The sequence below is a fragment of the Lacerta agilis genome, chromosome Z, assembly GCF_009819535.1.
Source record: "Lacerta agilis isolate rLacAgi1 chromosome Z, rLacAgi1.pri, whole genome shotgun sequence".
Taxonomy (NCBI): Eukaryota; Metazoa; Chordata; class Lepidosauria; order Squamata; family Lacertidae; genus Lacerta; species Lacerta agilis.
In genome coordinates this window covers 3,313,623-3,335,262 of record NC_046331.1, presented here as the reverse complement: position 1 = coordinate 3,335,262, position 21,640 = coordinate 3,313,623, and the positions used below count along the sequence as shown (strand labels likewise).

General features: G+C 45.8%; 1 protein-coding gene across 1 annotated transcript in view; it reads right to left on the bottom strand.

Annotated features, from left to right (window-relative positions):
• The window catches only part of COL27A1 (collagen type XXVII alpha 1 chain), a 247,580-nt gene that overhangs the window by 179,151 nt on the left and 46,789 nt on the right, over positions 1–21,640 (bottom strand). Inside the window, exons 5-8 of the mRNA XM_033137129.1 lie at positions 21,146–21,199; positions 11,578–11,631; positions 10,621–10,674; positions 3,051–3,095 (exon numbers count right to left, since the gene is read on the bottom strand). Coding sequence (XP_032993020.1) covers positions 3,051–3,095; positions 10,621–10,674; positions 11,578–11,631; positions 21,146–21,199 — 207 coding nt within the window. The remainder of the gene's footprint in view (positions 1–3,050; positions 3,096–10,620; positions 10,675–11,577; positions 11,632–21,145; positions 21,200–21,640) is intronic.

Below are 21,640 nucleotides of genomic sequence, written 5' to 3'. Positions count from 1 at the left end.
GCTGCTGCCATTCAGTGCCAATACTAATTTAAAACAAAATCGAAAGTTCTTTCTAGTAGCACCTTAGAGACCAACTGAGTTTGTTCCTGGTATGAGCTTTCGTGTGCATGCACACTTCTTCCTGGTATGAGCTTTCGTGTGCATGCACACAAAAGCTCATACCAGGAACAAACTCAGTTGGTCTCTAAGGTGCTACTAGAAAGAACTTTCGATTTTGTTTTGACTATGGCAGACCAACACGGCTACCCACCTGTAACTAATACTAATTTAGTATTACTAAATCAGTGACAATACTGATTTAGATGCAGTCATGGTCTGACTCAGTATAAGACAGCTTCCTGTGTTCCTATGCCCTGTTTCAGAACATGTAATTCCATTCCACCTTGTCCTGATTTTCCCATTACCAATAGTCAGTATTCTGTGCCCATTGAGCATGCCCAGTCCTTTGTGTGTGTCTATATGTGTGTGGTGGGAGGGGTGGTGTTCCTAAACATTTTTTGCACTTCTACAAACCTTGGTGTTCCTCTGAGCCTGCTAAGGCCACCTCTCATGCACGGATGGTGTCATTCTGGTTGCAAAAACATCCATATTTGGAGACTGAATTTGCCATAAGTACATACAGGAACACTGAAAGACAACTGGTCCATCCAGCTCAATGCTGTTTACACTGACTGGCAGCAGTTCTCCAGTGTGTCAGGTAGAGGGCCTTCTGAGTGCAAATCAGATTCCCCAACACTGGGCTGCAGCCTTTCCCAAGTGATGAAGACTGAATCACAGGTAAAATCCCACAGATATCAACAGCAGTATCATGAGATGTGAAATGCAACTCATCACATGCAGAGACAGCCAGTATGGTGTCATGGTTAAAACACTGGACTATGACCTGAAAGACCACAGTTCAAATACGCACTTAGGGTTGTACTCACCGTTAATCATGCACAAAGTAGACTCAAATGGACACAACTAGTTTAGGTTCATTAATTTCAGTGGGTCTACTCTGAGTTGAACTTCATCAGCCATGAAATTCACTGGGCAACCTTGGGCCAGTCACCAGCTTTCAGCCTAACCAGTCACACAGGGTTGTTGTGAGGATAGTATGGAGAGGGGGAAGCCATATATGCCCCCTTGAGCATTTTGGAGGATATGTGGGTTATAAATGCAATTATAAAAGAAGTGAAGGTCCTGTGCAAAGCCCCAACTGCTTGAATGTTGAATTCCCAGCAATAGATTTCATGCTGAATGAATTTGTGTATAAAATACTTTCACATCAAGCTTAACAGACTCTGCCATTCATTGGGTTCATTATTTATTTATTTATTTTACTGTAAACATCACGCTAATCTAAACAGAAAAGGGGTGAGGTGGGCGTAGGAGAAAATTAAATTACAGCCTCCTTCTTTAAGAAGCGATTCAGTCCACTCCAGCTGAAACATTAATGCATGGCGGGAGGAAGGGAAGTAAAGTAAATGTACAGCTACAGGTATATCCCTAACATAAAGGTTTTGAAAACGTTTAGAAACTGAACACACATCTCCACATGCTTTGCCCTCCATGGATCGGCAGCCGCATGGCACTGAGACAGCACAAGGGGCCCCACCATAAATCAAAGCAGAATCCAACAAAGACCTGAAATGATCCCCAGAGGCAAACATCTTCATTTGATATCTATGTATATCTTACGTATTACATGTGTTCTATTATATGTGTCTGATTGTGCTCCTCTTATTAACTTTGCTTGTTTGCTAAAATCCGCTTGCTAATTTCGGTTTTCTTGACTGTAACCTGTACAGTATTTGGTTGACTATTAAATCTTGACTGATCTGTTCATTTGGTTCAACAGAGTGGGCTGCTCAAAATACCAAAAGAGATTCAAGCAACTGATCCCCCTCTATCTTGAGGGGAATGGGCCAGGGAGATTTGGGGGCTCCTCCCTGCTTTGGCTCATGGTGCATTAAAAGATTTCCAGCCCTGGATGGAAGAGAGCATGGAGCCTCTGATCTAGGTAACTGCTGTACAACATCTGCCAGTGGAACTTACCCAAAGTTAGAACAGCAAGTAGATTCTTTCTGCTTTGGCTTCTGGGTCATTAAAATAGAGTTCTGCAGCCCTGGGAGAAAGCTGCATAAGGCAAATGCCAAAGGGAGCCAACCTTATGAGGACACCCAGTTATGTTTTAGGGGCAATGCCTATATAGCAGCCAACTCTTTGGGACCTCCAGTTACATCTGGGAATAGTGCTTTGGGACCAAGAGGATTGACGGCGTGGGTGGGTTTCTCTTTAAATCCATTACAAAAGAATAGGGTATGTGATCAGATGCTGGAGAGAGATAGGCTGCAACACAACTATGCCTTATACGGTAATTAGGACCAAGGTACTGTATTGGGACTTGGGTGCAGGCAGGGTTAGGGAGTTATTAAAGGTGCCTTTTGAAAAGCTGCAAACCCACTTTCAGAACCTGAGGGTCAAAAAACATGGGGTGTAAAAATAAACCAAACAACACCTCGATAAAATAAATTGGATTTTGCTGGATGAGAGATACCAGGGCAGGTTTCAAGTTACTTTCAGGTGGAAGCATACAGGCTTCTAGTGAAAAAAAAATGGCTTTAAATGGAGGCATCGATAATGTTTACAAGGCACAGTCCCAGGAAGGATTTGGGGGCTCCATAACGTCAGCCTCCAAGGAAAGCTGAAATTTAGAAGCTCCCAAAATTATTTTCTGCACCAACTGAAATCCTTGGGGCAAGGAGTATATGTCTATGCCCACCTCTGTATCAGCTGCTTTCTAACATCTTTCAATTTCCAGTCTTAGAACAAATAAACCAATCAATTCAACAGGCAGCTGGGATTGGCTCAGAAATAACCAGAGATATTTCTTGATTTGGGGGGGGGGCACTTGACTTATTTCTGAACCAATCCAGCACATGCCATGGGAAGGGCAGCTGCCACAACTAGTTAAGTCACTCTTGAAACAGAACAGAACAACAACAACAACAACAACAACAACAACAACAACAACAGTAGCAGCAGCAACAGCAACAAGCACCACTCACCTGGTCTCCAGGATGACCCGGTGGTCCTGGATATCCTTTCTGTCCCTGTTCAAAAGAATAAAAATTCAGGTAAATTGCTTTTGTGGAAAGGTCTTTTGAAAATGCTAGAAGAATCATCATGCATGGATCAATGCATATGTGCAAGGAGGCCTAGGGTAGGTATCCTTTAAAATCTGTTGGTCAGCAAAACCCATCAGCCACAGCCAATGTGGCCAATGGTGATGGGAGTTGTGATCCAACACCATCTAAAGTAGGCACACTGTGGGCTTGTGATGAGAGTGGGGGAGGCTAACCCTTGCCACATTTCATGGTTCATATGCAGTAGCTTGCTGTGCACCAATTTTGCTGCTCCTTCTTTCACAGCATTGCTCTTCCCCTCCATCTTTGCTTCAACTGGGTTATTTCCTCAGGAAGTGGTGGGGAGACAACCAGGCATTAGGCAAGTTGGGTAGGTATTCACCATGGTCTTCCCCACCACAAGCCTCTTTAAATAGAACCGAAAAACAAGAGTCTGAGTTTGCTTGCCTCTACAGATGTTTCTGGATGATACCAGGGCCTTTAACCACCACCACCACAACAACAACAACAACTTCCACTTGCATCCCAGGGCAAAGTTTGCAACTGAGAGCATCTACTTCCAGGTTAGCGGAGCTTGTAACTCAAAGCATTCGCAAGGAGGGCGGTATGTAACATGAGGTTCCACTGTACAAGCCTGCCACACACTCTTGCAGCCAGAGAATCCTATTTTATAATGTGTTTTAAAATGCTTTCTGGCTGCACTTAAGGGCAAAGGACTCTCTCAAATGTGGCTTACAGAAGAAAAACACAGTGCAAATAATAAATCTCTCTCCCCCCCCCCTCTCCACATATATTGTATTAAAGAAGAAGCTGAAATTTATTTATTTATTTTTAAACCACCCACCCAAGGCCAGTACAATCCAGAAATGTCTACAATCCTGTAAAACCATCTCCCCCTGGAAAAAAAGAAAAGAAAACCTCAGAAAAAAGCCAGTGAAAACAGGTGGGTCTCTTCTACAAGTCTGCAGTGATGGGGCTTGATAGATTTGACCTGCAGAAAATGTCTTCTCACCCTCACCGACTTGATTACTCCCCGAGGTAGACACTTCAGAAAGGCCTCGTTTGCTGACCTTAGCGTGTGGGCAGGTTGGTGTGGGTAATAGTATATAGAAAAGGTAGTCCTTCAAGTATATCCGATTCCTTCAGGTATATCAGATTCCCTTATGAAGAGAATCTGAGGCTATACTGATCCAGCACTCATACTGTGAGTCATTTGCTAGAAGCCACAGACGGGGAGAACGCTCTTGTGCTCAAACCCTGCTTGCCAGCTCCCCATGGGAAACTGTGAGAACAGGATGTTGGACCAGATGGGCCACTGGTCTTTTCTAGCAGGCTCTTCTTATTTGACCACCACGGAGGTGCCCCAAATCAATCCTGTGCAGATAGAAAGCCATGCCTTCCTTGACCCTCCCCACCTAGAGATTCTTGACCTGCCTTCCTGTCTCCTATTGCCTCTTCTATGCCTTATGCAGCTGCTGTACAGCATCTTCCTATGAAAATAAACCACAGCCAAAGATAACTGGCCACAATAACTGCCTCTGTTCTGAACTAAGATGAATCTACCATAACATGCCAGCATCGGGGCTCCATATTCAAATGCAGGGGTCGGGAAACTTTTTCAGATGAAGGGCCACATTCCCTTCTGGGGGCCAGGGGTGGGCAGGGCCAGAAGCAAAAGTGTGTGAGGCACAGAATGCTAAGATTTGTACAGTAAACTAATTTTACTTCACACACCCCTCTCTATCCTCCATCCAGGCAAGCGAGAGGCATCATCAGAGTTCCCGGACACATTGCAGCCAGGCCAAAACACTCAAGGGCAGTCCAAAACAGAGCCAGGAGGGGGTGTGGCCTGGAAAGAAGTGCTTTGGGGGGCAGTAATCTTGTGTGGCACCCCAAAATGCACATCTATGGGTGCCCTGCCTGTAAGAGGTACAGCCCGAAATTACATGAGGTTGCACCAGCCACTTTGGCCTCTGTCCTCTTGCAAGAAAACATGGGGTGTCCCTTTTTTCCAGGGCTGCTGACAGGTATAGGGTCATGTTCCTCTACTGATTCAAAGCTGAAAATCCTTTTTAAGAAAAGAAAGGAAAAAACTAACCAACACCAAATTTATGGTCTATTAGCATCATATTGGGGGGAAATGCTGCCTGGAGAAAGCAAGAATTGGTCTCCCATGGGAAAATGTCTCTCAGTTGTTTGGTCAGCTGTTACATATACCTTGTAAAAGGGAGAAGGCATTGTGGGTAAAAAAAATTAAAATAACAAGGCGACCAGGGTAGGAACAGCCAAACCACCACTGGAATCAATGCCCTGAGAAATCACAGTGATAGACACATCACCACTTTTGGTGTGAACCATGGCAGAAAAAGAGCATGTACCTTACATAAAAATAAAAGTGTCTCTGACTCAGAAAGCTAAGGAAATGCAAATATTCAGGCTGCAAATGGAAATGTTTCTGTGGCAGCAGTAACAATATGACTCTGTGATGCGGACAGCCAACTCCCATCCCCCAATTCATGTCAGCTGGAGCCACAAGGTCTCGCTCTCTGTTCTAAGGAGTAGCAATTCCTCTTGTATGCAAGAGATGGAAGAATGCCTCTATTCAGAAGAGGCATTTACTCTGGCGAGCAGAGAATTCCTCTTGTTAGATGAGGGATAGGAAAACCTGCAGCCCTTTGGATGTTGCTGGACTCCCAGCTCCCACCATCCCTGATCATTGGCCATGCTGGCTGGCTGTTGATGGGAGTTGGCATCCAGTTACATCTGAAGGACCACAGATCCCTGCATCTAAGAGGCATTCGGGATGGAATGCCTCCTCTAAATAGAGGCATTCCTCCGTCTTTTACATGCAATATGGAGTGCCACTCTAGACTTAGATCAGGGGTGCCAAGGTAGTGCCTTCCAGATGTTTTGGACTGCAGCTCCCATCAGTCCTTGTGACTGTTGGCCAAGCTAGCTCAGACTGATGGGTGTTGTAGTCCAACAACATCTGAATGGCACCATTTTGGCTATCCCTGATTTAAAGAACCTCAGAGCTGTTCACAAGTCAAACAATAACATAATGCAAAGCTATAAAATTATATTCAAGCTTAAAAAGAACAGTGGGTTAAAATAATGTGAGCCTAACCAACAGTTAACATTTTCAATATGTGACAAAACTAAACTATCTTCTTCTCTGGCGATCACTCATAGCCAAGTAAGCTTGTCTTCCATAAACACGGTTTTAACAATGAGTCCGTAAGTGACTTTAGAGGCCAATTCTGGATCCACACGTCCTTCCACAGTGGGGACATTGGTTTTCGGGCAGGAGTTGATCACAGTGTGGATTTGCCAAGCGTGCCTTCCTCTTAGCACGTTTCTCCCTTGCGTCCTGAGTTCAAGTGTCCTCAAAGCCCGTGACACCTTTGGTAAAGACTGTTCTCCAACTGGAGCGCTCGCAGGCGGGTGTTTCCCAATTGTTAGTGTTTATACTACTTTTTTTTTAGATTTGCCTTGAGACAGTCTTTAAACCTCTTTTGTTGATTATGCTTTCCATTTTTAAGTTCGGAATAGAGTAGTTGCTTTGGAGGACGATAATCAGGCATCCGCACAACATGTCCAGTCCAACAAAGTTGATGTTGAAGAATCATTGCTTCAACACTGCTGATCTTTGCTTCTTCCATTACACTGGTATTAGTTCACCTGTCTTCCCAAGTGATGTGTAACATTTTTTGGAGATACCGTTGATTGAATCTTTCGAGGAGTTGGAGATGGCGTTTATAAGTTGTCCATGTTTCACAAGAATACAGTAAGGTTGGTAGGACAATAGCTTTGTAAACAAGCATTTTAGTTTCCCTGCGAATGACCGGTCCTCAAACATTCTGCACTTCAATCGGGAGAAAGCTGTACTCACAGAGCTCAGGCAATGCTGGATTTCAGCATCAATGTTGGCCCTTGTGGAAAGATAACTGACCAGACAGGAGAAGTGATCAACATTTTCCAGCGTTACACCACTGAGTTGGATTTGTGGTGCTGCAGAGGGGTTGTTTTGTACTTGTTGGTGCATCACTTTGTTTTTTTTTGGATGTTGAGTGATAGGCCAAGCTTTTCATAAGCTTCTGTGAAGATATTTAGGATGGTTTGGAGGTCATCCTCTGAGCGTGCACACACTACGTTGTCATCACCATACTGAAGCTCTGTGACAGAAGTTAAGGTAACCTTATTCTTTGCTTTCAGCATGCTCAGATTGAACAGCTTTCCATCTGTTCAATATATGATATATGATATATGATGATATATGAACTAGACTATAGATGTGGACTCACAGACCTTCTGAGGCTGGAAGTGCCACAGAGAGGGTGCCGCAACTGGAAAGGCTTTCACTTTGTGATCATCACCCTTTGCCCAGCGGGGACATCCCAAGGAGGTTCCTCCCTAATGAGCTTAAAGGCCAAAGGACAGGCACATGAGAGGAGAGGCACTCAATCAAGTCTCCTGAGATGTTCAGGGCTTACAAAGTAAATGGTGATGCCTCACTTGAAAACACTTGCCTGCTCCCTCTGGGCCCAACCTATGCAACTGCCCAGAAGGTGAGGCAACTGAAGTGGAGGCTGCTGCTTTATCTCCTCACTCCCTTATCTCCTTGAAAGCTCAAGGAAGGCAAGCAGTAGCCAAGGGCTACAGGTTCTGTGGCTTGCCATGGTGTGAACCTAAGCATGGGAAGCTACCATGTCAGACCATTGGTCCATCTTGCTCAGTATCACAGTACAGGCTGGTCTATCGGGTCAAAGAGGGCATTGTCCCATCAACCTCAGTCTGCCCTCAGCCAGCCCCCACTTTACTGCCTTCCTGCCTACCAACCAACCAACCAGCCAACCAATCCAAGGATTGGTACCACCTGTCAGTTTCCTGGTGGTGCAGCCAAAAAACTGCTAGCACATTTGCAAAGCTAAGCAGAGTTCAGTATGGTTTCAAATTGGGTGGAGGACCACACTGGAGGGGGTTGGGCTGGATGACTCTTGGGGTCCCTTCTAACTCTACAATTTTATGATTCTATGATTCTTCTTTAGTCTCAGTGGTCCTTGTAGAATTCAGGGAAGAGGGAAGGAGCAAAACTTGAGTGTGTTGGCTCTGCCTGTCATTGGGTTGTACCAACCGCTAGTTCTACTCAAGGCAGACCCACTGCAGACCCACCTGGCTAACTTAGATCCATTTATTTCAATGGGTGTACTTTGAGTAGGACTAGCATTGACTTTGGCTCCACCTGCTGCTGACCTCTTTGCCTTCTGCCCTCCCAGTCCCATAGGGCATCAGCCACCAGTGCAGCAACATCCACACTAAGGGGCAGAAGATCTCCAGGGTTTCAGGCAGGGAATCTTTCCCAGCCTTGCCTGGAGATGCCAAGGATTGAACATGTGACCTTCTTCATGCTTAGCACATGCCAGTTCTCTTAAGACATAGGATCATTGGAGACTGCTTTGTACCAAGTCAGAACACTGGCCCCTCCATCTAGCTCAGAATCAGCAGCACTGACAGCAGCTATACCTGGAGATGACAGGAATTGAACCAGGGACCTTCTGCATGCAAAGCAGATGCTGTGCCCCTGAGCTACAGTTCCAACCCCTAACGCCAGCTCAGCTGCTAGTCATAACGGTTCTCTCCAAACTTCACTATGGGCCGTTAGGTCTTTCTTTACCCCTCCACTAAAGCCTTCTCTCCCTTCCTCCCTCTCTTTTTAAAGTTTCACTCGAACTGGCTTCCAGGATATTGGCTGTTCTCCTAAAAGCACGCTGGCAAACAGAGCAGCTTGTCTACAGCCCAAGGTGTTTTCAGTGGGGTTTTGCCAACAGAGGATCTGCAGCCTTATTTTTTATTTTCCAAATATTTTTCCAACAGCACTCTCTCTCTCTCTCTCTCTCTCTCTCTATATATATATATATATATATAGGAGGCCAGTAAAGCACTGCTTCCATCAAAAGCATTTGTTGGGAAACTTCTCTTGTCCCCATCCCAAGTCCGTTTGTCTTTTTTTCTCCTCTTTAACCTATGCACTGGCTTGTGTTTCTACCTGAAAAGGATTCTATGTTCTGCCTTTTAACGTTAGGCAAGTGTTTCATTGCACTTGTGCCATCGGCCCCGACATAACACTGGAACCACAGGAGTTCCACACACAAACCCCTTATTGTCTGCTTGCATTTCCTTTACCAAACCTTTGCCTTCTTTTAAAATTCTCCTGCTTTTAATTGGAGAAAATATCCCTGGAATTTTGGAGTTACAGCCCCTCCAAGTGTCCCTGTTTTCCTGGGGTGTCCCTGATTCAGAGAAGCCATCCCGGTTTCTGATTTGATCCTGGAATGTCCCACTTTTCCTTAGAATGTCCCTATTTTCATCAGAAAAATGTTGGAGGGTATTGTATTATCTGGCCCCCAAGCCATCTGAAGGCAGCCCTCTATAGGGAAGTTTTAAAAAATGTTTAATGTTTTATTATGCTTTTATATATGTTGGAAGCCACCCAGAGTGGCTGGGGCAACACAGTCAGTTTTTTTGGGGTGGTATAAATAGTAAAAATTATTATTATTATTATTATTATTATTATTATTATTATTATTATTATTATTATTGTTGTTGTTGTTGTTGAATAGGATGTCCCTATTTTCATCAGAGAAATGTTGGACAGCATGGAGTTAATGGATCTGAATCCTCTGACATGCACACCCATATTCCTATTCCTATGGGGGGGATCCTTAAAAGATTAGCATAAATTGTCCAACAGCAAGAACAACAAAGAATCCAGCCTCTCCTACAAGGGCGTAAACACCCCAAAATGCTAACATAGAATAAAGGCAGAATCCATAGAATTGTAGAGTTGGAAGGTACCCCCAAGGCCATCTAGTCCAACCACCGTAACAGGAGTCGCAGCTAAGGCATACCTGACAGGTGGCCATCCAATCGCTCTTGAAAAACCGCCACCTCCTAAGGAAATCCGTTCCACTGTCAAACAGCTCTTGCTGACAGAACGCTCTTCCTGATGTTTAGTTGGAATCTCCTTTCTTGTAATTTGAAGCCACTAGTTTGGATCCTACCCTCTGGAGCAGGAGAAAACAAGCTTGCTTCATCCTCTACACGACAGCCCTTAAGATATTTGAAAGATGGCTATCATATCTCCCATCAGTCTCCTTGTTTCCAGGATAAACATACCCAGCTTCTTCAACCGTTCCTCATACGGCTTGGCTTCCAGATGCTTGATCATCTTGTTCGCTCTCCTCTGCACATGTTCCAGCTTGTCAATATCCTTCTTAATTTGTGGCCACCAGAACGGGACACAGTATTCCAGGTGTGGTCTGACCATGTCAGTGCAGACTCACCTGAACTAGGCAAGAGAATGACCACTTTCCTCCAGCTACTTTTTGGCATGTTCGTGGAGAGGAACCTCATACCAAAACACCATAAGCTCCACCATAGGTGAGAAAATGCCCACAGATTGTGCCCAATATCCAGAATAAAAATATCTTACCTTTCTACCAGGTGATCCAGGAAACCCTGTCAACCCCGGTAAGCCTACATCACCCTGTAACCAGAAGTATAAATTGCTGTTGTTGTTTGTCTGACCTTTAAAAACACTTCAAATCTTAGTTTTCTTTAAAAAAAAAAAAGTAAGTGCCTAGGCCTCATGGTTGTGAAAGTGAACATGAAGACCATATCCTTACCATATATGTAAAGTTTTCTAATCTGACTTGTACAAAATTAAGTGCTTAGTTCTCATGGTTGTAAGGCAATGCTAGGAGATCCCTCACAGAGCAGGGGTGGACTCTGGTCTTTCCAATTTCTCCTGCACTGGGGGCCGAGCCAAGGGGAGTGTTGCACAGGGCACCCCTGCCTCTCACCTTCCATTCTGTGCATGCATGTCACAGTTGCGAAGCCCTGCAACATTCCCTTAGCTCAGCCCCCCTGGCTTGGCCCCCAGTGCAGGAGAACCAGTCACCCTCCCCTAAATCCACCCCTGCACAGAGCCATAATTGCTTTCTCTACACTACAGTTCCTAGGATTATTTGGGGAACTATGGAGAAGCCATGGCTGTTAAAGTGGGATAAGTTTCAATATAAATGTACGGTGCAGATTTAACCATAATGGTGGTAGGATGAGAAGGAAGAATTCTGCATGCAGAGGTAACTGTAAACCAAGCCAAGGGATTTCCAGGAGAATTCCACCCCATGCCCAACCCAAAATTGTTTAAGCAGGGGGTCCATAAATGTTGGCACACTAGCCAGCCATTATTTGATGTTGCCACCAACTTCTCCTTTCTGAGTCTATAGCACAGCCTTCCGCCAACCTGTTACCCTCCAAGTCTAGCTGGACTCCAGATCTCACTAGTCCTAGAGGAGATTTTGTAAATCTCAGTATGTTTTGTTTTCTTAGAACATCAGAGCAATGCTGGGCACTTACACCTAGTAAATTATAAATGCAGTTTTACCTTCTGACCATTCCATGCTTTTCCGGGAGATAGTCCAGGATCACCTTTTTGGCCCTGAAACACAGGAGGATACTTAGCACAACTTTGGCAAGGCTCTTGCTTGTGCACTGCAGTTCAACAAGACTGTAGCAAAGAAAACACTTTTCCTTGAATGCTATTCTTCAACTGATGGGTCAGGACCAGAGGTGGACAAATAGCATCACCACATTTGTTGTGCTGTTTAGTTTGGTTTCTTCTACTGAAGCAAGTGAAACAGATCAAAGGGAGAAGAAGTACGAGAAAAATGGAGAAACGGAGATGGAGAAATACTGGGGTTGCCACTCAGTTAAGAAAACTACACCTTGCCTGAGAGAGGGTGGGCTGGGACAGCGAAGAGGGTACTGCTGTGCAAATGCATGTGAAGAGGCAATCCAGCACTCCTGCCAGTATGTTTGCACCATGCTGTCCTCCCCATTGCCTTACCCCTTCGCCTCTTCCTCCTATAAGTTTTGTTCTGCACTGTAAATTCAGGACATGGGTAACCTCTACTATGATTAGCTGTGATTCCTGCATGGCAGGGAGTTGGGCTAGATGATGATGGGGGGGGGGTTATTTATACCCTGCCCTTCCCAGCCAAAACCGGGCTCAGAGCGGCTAACATCAAATATATAACCTATTAACATAAAATCAGGAAATCAATTAAAATACACCCTAAAATCAAATCAGAATCAAAGTGAAATCCAATCAGATGGTAACCCATAGATTAGGGTTGGGGACTTTAAATGCTCAGTGGCCTGTTTGTACTGATCTTATATGTGCCTGTGAGAAAAGTTGGGGGGGCACTTTCATGCAAGTTTTTATAGGAGAGGGGGGGAGAGTCAGACTGGACCCCAACCAAAGGCCTGGTGGAAAAACTCTGTCTTGCAGGCCCTGCAGAAAGATGTCAGATCCCACAGGGCCCTGGTCTCTTGTGGCAGAGCATTCCACCAGGTTGGGGCCATGGCTGTAAAGGCCTTGGCCCTGGTCAAGGCCAGTCTAATCTCCTTGAGGCTTGGTACCTCCAAGATGTTATTATTTGCAGGCCGTAAGGTCCTCTGTGGGGCATACTAGGAGAGGCAGTCCCGCAGGTACAAGGGTCCTAGGTCGTATAGGGCTTTAAAGGTTAAAACCAGCACCTTAAACCTGATCCTGTACTCCACCAGAAGCCAGTGCAGCTGGTATACTACTGGATGAATGTGATCCTGCGGCAAGGACCCCATAAGGAGTCTCGTCATGGCATTCTGCCCCTGCTGGAGTTTCTGGGTCAGTTTCAAGGGCAGCCCCACGTAGAGTGAATTACAATAACCAAGCCTGGAGGTGACCGTCGCATGGATCACAGTGGCAAGATCATGGCGAGAGAGGTAAGGAACCAACTGTTTAGCACAGCGGAGATGGAAAAATGCTGCCTTTGTTGTAGCTATAACCTGCGTCTCCATGGAAAGGGAGGCATCAAAGATTACACCCGAACTCTTGACAGAAGGCGCTGACACTAATTGCGCCCCTGCAAGAGATGGGAGTTGGCCGTCCAACCCCATGTCATCCCAACCCAGTCAAAGGACCTCTGTCTTTGAAGGATTTAACTTCAACTGGCTCCCACGGAACCATCCAGCCACAGTTTCCAAGCACCTGATCAGTGTGCCTGTGGCCGAGTCAGGATGGCTGTCCATCAACAGATAAAGATGGGTGTCATCAGCATACTGGTACCAACCCAGACCGAAACTCCGGACAAGCTGGACAAGGGGGCGCATAAACATGTTAAAAAGCATCAGGGAGAGGATTGCGCCCTGAGGCACTCCACACACCAAGGAGTGCCACAATGACAATTCCTCCCCTAGCGCCACCCTCTGTCCCCAATCTGAAAGGAAAGAGCGCAGCCATTGTAGGACTATGCCCTGAATCCCCATGTTGGCAAGGCGGTGGTCCAGAAGTTCATGATCGACCATGTTGAAGGCTGCTGACAGATCTAGAAGGATCAGCAGCCCCGACCCGCCTCAATCCAGCTGCCTACAGAGGTCATCTGTTAGGGCAACCAAAGCCATCTTGATCCCATGACCTGGGCGAAAGCCAGACTGAAATGGATCCAGGGCTGATGTTTCATCCAGAAACAGACCAAGCTATTCAGCAACCGCTCTCTCAGTTACCTTGCCCAGGTGCGACAGATTCAAAACTGGATGGTAATTGGGTAGATCTAAAGGATCTAATGAAGAGCAGATGCACCACTGCCTTCTTCAGCTCCCCTGGGAATGTTCCCGTGCCAAGGGACAAATTTATATTGCTTTATATTGAGGCCAGTGGTACATCTAGTTCAATACAGAACTAGGTGTACCACTGGCCTCAATATAAAGCAGCTTCCTGTGTTCCTATTTAATTCAGCCCTTTTTTCATTACCATGAGGACTGGAATCTTACTTTATTTTTAGGTGTTAGGGAAGTAGCTCAGTGGCAGAGCACCTGCAAAATGTCCCTGGCTCAGTCCGCAGTATCTACAGGCAAGCCTGCGAGAGGCCTCTGTCTGGAATCCTGGAGAGCCACTGCCAGTCAGGGTAGGCAAAACCATGCTAGGATGGAACAATGGCCTGAGACAATATAAAGCAGCTTCCTATGTTCCTAGTCGCCAAAATACAGTAAAGGCTAAAGCTGCACAGATGAAGGGTGTTGCATGGTTTTTCATATAATGTACTCAATATTTTACAATGACATAATTTTGATTTGTTAAATTTTAGAATATGCAATCTTACATTCTATATGTTGGTCATTTGTGTTATAGCGGGTGGCGCTGTGGGTTAAACCTAGGGCTTGTCGATCAGAAGGTCGGCGGTTCGAATCCTTGCTACGGGGTGAGCTCCCGTTGCTTGGTCCCTGCTGCTGCCAACCTCGCACTTCGAAAGCACGTCAAAATGCAAGTAGATAAATAGGTACCGCTCCAGGGGGGAAGGTAAACAGCGTTTCTGTGCGCTGCTCTGGTTTGCCAGAAGTGGCTTTGTCATGCTGGCCACATGACCCGGAAGCTGTATGCCGGCTTCCTTGGCCAGTAACGCAAGATGAGCGCCGCAACCCCAGAGTAGGACATGACTGGACCCAATGGTCAGGGGTCCCTTTTCATAATTTTGATTTGTTAAATTTTAGAATATACTATCTTACATTCTCTATGTTGGTCATTTGTGTTATAGCGGGTGGCTTTATTACACAGATTTTGTTATCTGTATATTTGTTGCCATAGATCACAGCATATGCAGAATAATAATTAACACTTCCATCAGTTAATCACACTGGGAAATTCTTACAGGTCTGGTGTTTTGAGTCCGGGCTTCTCCACACTTACCGTTTGCCCTGAACTTTCTAGACATAGGTCTTCTTTCCCTGTCCGTGCTGGAGCACCGCCCCCCCCCCCCCCCCCGGCCGCCACTACTTTCCCCAGGAAAACCCTATTTTTACCACTAGATCAGCGCAAACAGCAATTCAGGTTTTCCTGTGCCTAGAAATGCAGAGCATTTGTGTGACTGAATTTTCTTTTTAGCTTGCTATAGCCAAAGCTGTATATTTGCATCTTGATTTCACCTCCAGCCCCTCTGTAAAAGTGGAAATTTTATCTTCAGCTTCCTAACCATGTGGAAGAACTAAAATGTTGTCAAATTCTTTGGAGCTTCTCTTAAGAAAATTGCTGTTATATAAATACAAAAGGGTTCTTTTAAAAAAATGAAATGAAAAGAAAAGAAAATCAACCAGTGCTTTCCCAGCTGTGGGGTGGGGGGAAACCCCAGCTGGATGAGTAGTGATTCCTGTTAGTTTCGGTGCAATCTCAACTTCATCATCCTCCTAATTCCCACAAATGCTCCAACTTCCCTCTTTAATAGCCCAACATTCACACACATACACACACACACACCCCTCAATCCAGGCCAAGAGGAGATCTGTTAGTTGGGAAATAATTCTTGGAGAACGGCTGCAGAGAGCACTGCTGATTCAGTACAGATATCGCTGCCCAAATTCTGAATGAAGACTGACCGGCTTTGCCAAGCGGTAAAATGAAGTCATGCAGATAATTCCACTTTGCATGCAGCTGCTATCATAGCTGGAGTTCCTTTCTGAGGCATCCTCATCTCAAGCCTAGGAGCAAATTGCCAACTCCATTTAAGAGCAGGGAGTGGCACGGAAATGTCCTCAAACTTCGGGGGTTGGAGGTAGTCATCTCACAAAAGCAAACCAGAGAGTATCTCCAGATTTTGAATTTTATTTCGCATATGTGCCAATCAAATGAACAAAAGCAGCCATCTGTGGTGGATCTATCCTATCTAAACCCTGCTTGTTCAGCAGCCAAAATGACTTCCTCTTCTAAGCAAAGTTAGTTTATTACGAAGCTGCTTGTGCATAAAGTTTGCCAATTATTGCAATCTATTGGCTGATAGTTGGGAGGATCATCTTTAGAGCCTCTTTTAAAGACGAGGACAATTCTAGGCCTCAGGACAACTGCTAACAAAGAAACCCAGCAGCTAATATTAGATTTAGAAAATTCTGGTGTGGTGAATTCTGTTTTTAGTGTTTTATTTCTTTTTAACCAGGAGGCAAGTGGTATGGCAATGTAGAGAACCGAGCTTAAGATTGGAAAAATGAGAAACTGAAATTGAAATTGACAGATGCGTCCATCCCTGGAAACGATCCTATGAAGCTCAGTTGGTTAGAGTATGGTGCTGATAACACCAAAGTCGCAGATCAATCCACATATGGGACGGCTGCATATTCCTGCATTGCAGGGGGTTGGACTAGATGATCCTCAGGGTTCTCTCCAGCTCCAATTCTCTGATTCTATGAAGAACAGCTTGCTGAATCAGGGCAGTGGGCCATCTAGCCCAGTCTCTTGTTCTCACAGTGGCCACCCAGAGGCCTGCAAGAAGGAATTGAGCAAAACAGTAACTCTGTCCACCTGCAATTCCCATCAACTGTTATTCAGAAGCACTGCTGCTTACCACTGTGGAGGCTCGGGCTGGGCAATATATACCAGTAATCAAAAATCAGTTTGAAGTCCATATTGTGATATCGGCTTCATAATTTTTTACCCAGCTACATATCGCAAATCATGATGTGTGTGTTTGTGTGTGCTATGCAAAAATCACAATGCAGGAAAAACCACAAAGGCAGACATTGCTGCTACACAGCACCATCCTTATTTCAGACATTGTGATGTATTGGTATATTGCAATCAGCGTTCGAAACTCCCATTGTTCTAGGCGCATTTTGCAACAGGGAATTTCATTAGCGCAGGCAGTTTCTGAGCTCTGGGTGCAGTACTGCACCTAAGATTTCAGATTAAAACTGCAGAGTGGAAGGAAAGGAGGTCATTTTCTGCCTCCCCACTCTCTGAAGATTGGAGAAGAGACCCTCTTAAGAATATTAGGTGGGTGGGCAGGGGAAGGACTAGACCATGTGAAAAATGAACATAACATTTTAGCTGCAGCTCATTCATTTTCAGCTTTGTATTCTTGTTATAAAAAAGCGTGCCTAGACATTCCATTGTTGCACCCATAACCTAAGTTTAAGGTGCCATTTAGCTTCTTAATATCTCAGTTTCTAACACTGATTGCAATGTTTAGCTGGAGATATATCATGATGTTGAAAAACAGATAATGCCCAGCCCTAGTGGAGGCAGAGCATAGCCATTGTGTTCTTGTTGTTGTTCAGTCATTCAGTCGTGTCTGACTCTTCGTGACCCCATAGACCAATGCACGCCAGGCACCCCTATCCTCCACTGCCTCCTGCCATTGTAGCTAGTAGCTATCGATACCCCACTCCTCCATGAATTTGTCTAATCCTCTTTTAAAGCCATCCAACTTGGTGGCCATTACTGTCTCTTATGAAGGCAAGTTCCATTGTTTAATTAGGCACTGCATGAAGGAGAACTTTATTTTAACTACCCTGAACATTCAGTTTCATTGGATGACCACAGGTTTTAGTGTCGTGACAGAGGAAGAAAAGCTTTTCTCCATCCACTTTCTCCATCACTTCACCTCTTACTCCCCCTTTTCACTAAACTAAAAAGTCACAAATGCTGCAAGCTTCCCTCATAGGGGAGTCGCTCTATCCCCTTGATTGTTTTGGTTGCCCTTGTCTGAAAAGCAGGATAAATGGAACCTAACAAAACTTAAAACAAATGCACATGCGCTCACTCCTGGCCTAGTACAAGCAGGGCCGGTGCGTTCATTAAGGCGAACTAGGCAGTTGCCTAGGGCGCCAAAATGGAGGGGGCGCTGCCCAGGCTTGGGCGGGGGGCGGGACAGGACGGGACGGGCTAGCAGCAGCTTCTCTGCTGTAGCGGAGAGGTGCTGCTTGCCCCTACACCACCCCCCGGCTCCCGCTAAAGCAGGCTTTGGCGGGGGGCGGGGCGGGCGAGCAGCAGCTTCTCCGCTACTGCTCACCTCTCCTCCACCCCCCACCTTCCGCTAAAGCAGGCTTTGGCGGGGGGCGCCAGAAGGTGGTCTTGCTTAGGGCACAAAAAACCCTAGCACCAGCCCTGAGTACAAGACTGGTTTCCCTGCCCCTTATGACAGGGGAACTATGAAGCTAGAGAGAGATCACTTTGTGCTCCCAATTCCAAGCCAGAAGCCAAGGCTATGCTTCCAGATGAAGCTGCCCAATATCATTACGGGCAACACAGACCCATCTGGAGCGACACAAAACATTCAGACACATCCATCCTCTGAAGAGCCATAAGCTTCACTCTCCAAAACAGGAGAGAGCCCTCTACCCCACCTTCCATGCTCCAGCGGGTTATCCAGAAAACACTGCCTCTCCCCCTTCCCAGCCAGCTAATGAGGCAGGAAGCACATCTCAGCTTCAAACAGATGTTCCTTTCAAATTAAGAGATTGCCTGATAATGACAACAACAACATTTAAAAAAAAACGGGGAGGAGAAAGCCCCACTAACTAGACACAAGGCCAGAGACTGTTGCCAACGACCAACAAATGGAGATGCAAAAATGGCAAGCTGGTGGCAGCAGCTGAAGATAGTGACAACCTGACTAGTGACAGTTGGGTGGCCACATAGGAACAATATTGGAAACTGCCTAATCCTTAGTTAGAAGAGCACTGGTCCATCTAAACTCAGCAGAGTCGGCACTGACTGGCAGCAGCTCTCAGAAAGAGGCTTTACCAGCCCTACCTGGAGAGACCATTGGGGATTGAACCAAGGGTGCTCTGCCTCTAGGCTATGGCCCTTCACCTTCACAGACCCTGCAGAAAGTCTAAATCACTGTGCAATTCAGACCCCGCCCAAAAGGAAAAAAGGAAGGAACCTTAAGAGGCACTTAAGGATGAAGGCACACTTTAAAAAAAATAAAATGCCCACTGCTACTAAGATGCTCTGGAGAACTGCATCCTTGGAACAAACCCGCAGCAGCCACACCCCTCTCAATTGCTGTCAAAGCTAATTAAGCAAACACTCTCAATTAGGCACTGAAGTGTCCTGTTTTTAACCTACACCTTGCTAATTGAGCAGGCAACATCTCACTTGCTGATCCACGCCCAACAGAGAAAAATTAATCTACACCCTTCGCTTTTTCCAAACAATCTGATTCAGAAACTGTGTGTGCGTGAATTTGTGTTTACAAGGTGGATCCTTTTTCATTTCTCCTCACCCCTGCTCTTTCTTTTATATTATGTTTGCTATATATATATATATATTTTAAAAAAACCTACAACAATAAATCCTTATCTAAATCAGGGCATACTTCTCTGTGTTTTGTTTATTACAGAGGCAAAACAAGTGGGACTTGTAGTAACATGTTGCAGTGCAGAGTGCTCCTGTTCAGGGGTCCAGCTGGCCAAGTCTGGGACTGGCGGGGTGGAAGCAGAGGCCCATCCACAAGGCAAGGTGAGGCAATTGCCTCAGGCCACAGGATCCACAGGGGCAACTGATCCTGATGTGGATCTTTATTTCCACCTTGTTCCTGAAGTCAATCTTCATTCACCCCTTCTTCCCTGGCAGGTAAGGGGGCATCATTTTGTGGTTCACCTCTGGTGCCAAAATGCCTTGAGTTGGCCCTGAGTGGAAGGCAGGGAGGCCAACAGTAGGTGGAGCCATATCCAATGACAGGCAGAGCCAACTAATGTTTGTTATATCTCCTGCCAAAGTTCTACATAGTCAACACTAAGACCAAAGAGGAGGAAGCTGACAGACAGTCCCAGACACACTTTCCCTTAAGTTCATACCTCTATGCCCTGTTTTCAATTTGGTCCAGGGCTGGGTATTCAGGCTTGTGATTTTTGCCTCAGATTGTACTTAGGGCAAGACCCCTGGAGACCCTTGTTTTCCTGTTCATTCTTCCTATCACCAACAGCCCACTTTTCATGTTGTCTCCACATTCAGCTCTGCCCATCCATGGCAGAGAATCAGAAAACCAGATAAATCAATCAGACAGCATAAACAAAAGGAGCCAGGTGGGAGGGTGTGTGAGCAGGCCACCCCTAACACAGCTCCTTGGAAAGTGAAATCCTGCTCAGGAGCTATTTTAGGACCGGTTCAGGACAATTTTTTATTCAGGTTTTCTGCAGACTGACATTTGTTCTGATTCAGCAGTAAACAATGGGTTTTCCTTGTGAAAGTGGCAAGCCAAAAAACACAAAAAGCTATCAGACCCATAATCACAGATTGGCACAAAATACTGGAAATCGCAGGACAAATGAGAGTGTGGGTGGGTCCTAAGAAAGCAGGCAGAGGCAGGTGGGGGGCTGGCTGAGGGTAGTGGGGCAGTGACCCCTTTGCCGTAATGGACCAGCCCCCACTGAATTACTAATACCAAGGAGGTTAGCACTTGCTCAGAGAAACTGGGGTTTCTGAGAGATTTCATGTGGAGTTTGCGGGGCCAGCAGCATCAGAGATGAAAGCTTTCGATTCTGACTTGTAAAACCAATCTTTTTTTTTAAAGGGGGGGACCCTATGCAAAGAAACATGATCTGGAAGTCATCAACAAGAACATAAATTACAAAAGAGCTACAAAGTAGTGGACTGGGTTTTAGTCCCCCCCCCTTTTTTTTACGATCTCACTTTTTCAGACTGTATAACAGCACTTTTAAATTCAGAACAGCTGTCACCCGCCAACACATCTCTACTGCCTAATTCTTAATCAGACAGAGGCAGCAGGCCAGTTTAGTGGAAAGCTTCCCCCACCTCTCTAGAACATTAAGAGTGTTAAAGACATCAACCAACCTTACGAAGAGAAGAAATGAAGAAAGAAAGAAAGGGAAGGAAACTGCTTCTATTTTTTCTGCAACACTTCCAGGTGTTTTTAGAACACCTTCCTTGATCTTTTATCGACATAATTGGCCTTAGCATAAGTGCTGCAATTGTAGAGCTGGGTAGAATCAGCAGCCCACCTAATGTGGTTTCAGCCTTTCTGAAAGGAGTCAGATTGAGGCCACACAAGTTTGAGCAAAGTGGTGATAAACTTCCCCTGCTGTGAGTCTCTGGTTTCTGGTAGCCAGGACTATAGCAAATCTGATCATCTTTCATGGCTCACAGTTGCCCAGCGGCCCACAAGCATGCCGGTCTTTTCCCTTACCTTAGAGCCAGGTGGACCAGGCCGGCCAGGATTCCCATGAGGGCCAGGAGGACCCTGGGAAAACAAGGAAGTCAACATCAAAACTTGCCCTGCACCCTTTTCCCACCCACAACATTCCTCCATGGGCACAGTCCTGCCTTGTGTTTTTCCTGGAAGTGACCCATTTCTGGCTCAGGATCTAATGCTGCAGAGCTGCCTGCTCAGGATCTGACCTCTATGAAAGCTCTTGTGTAACCACAAACACACTGCAAACAGTGGCAGCATTGAGAATATCATATTGTGGCTTAATAAGCCAAGGCAGTGGTTTTCAACCAGTGGGCCGTGGCACCCTGGGAAGCCTTGAAGGATGGTCAAGGGTGCTATGGGCAACACTGTCCTCTGTCCCTCTTTCCTTCCCTCCCTCCTCTGATGCCCTCTCATATCTCTGCCTCCCTTGTGCAGCTGTTTCTTGCAGCAGCCCTGGCTACAAGCTCCCCAGGCGAATGGTGCTTCTGG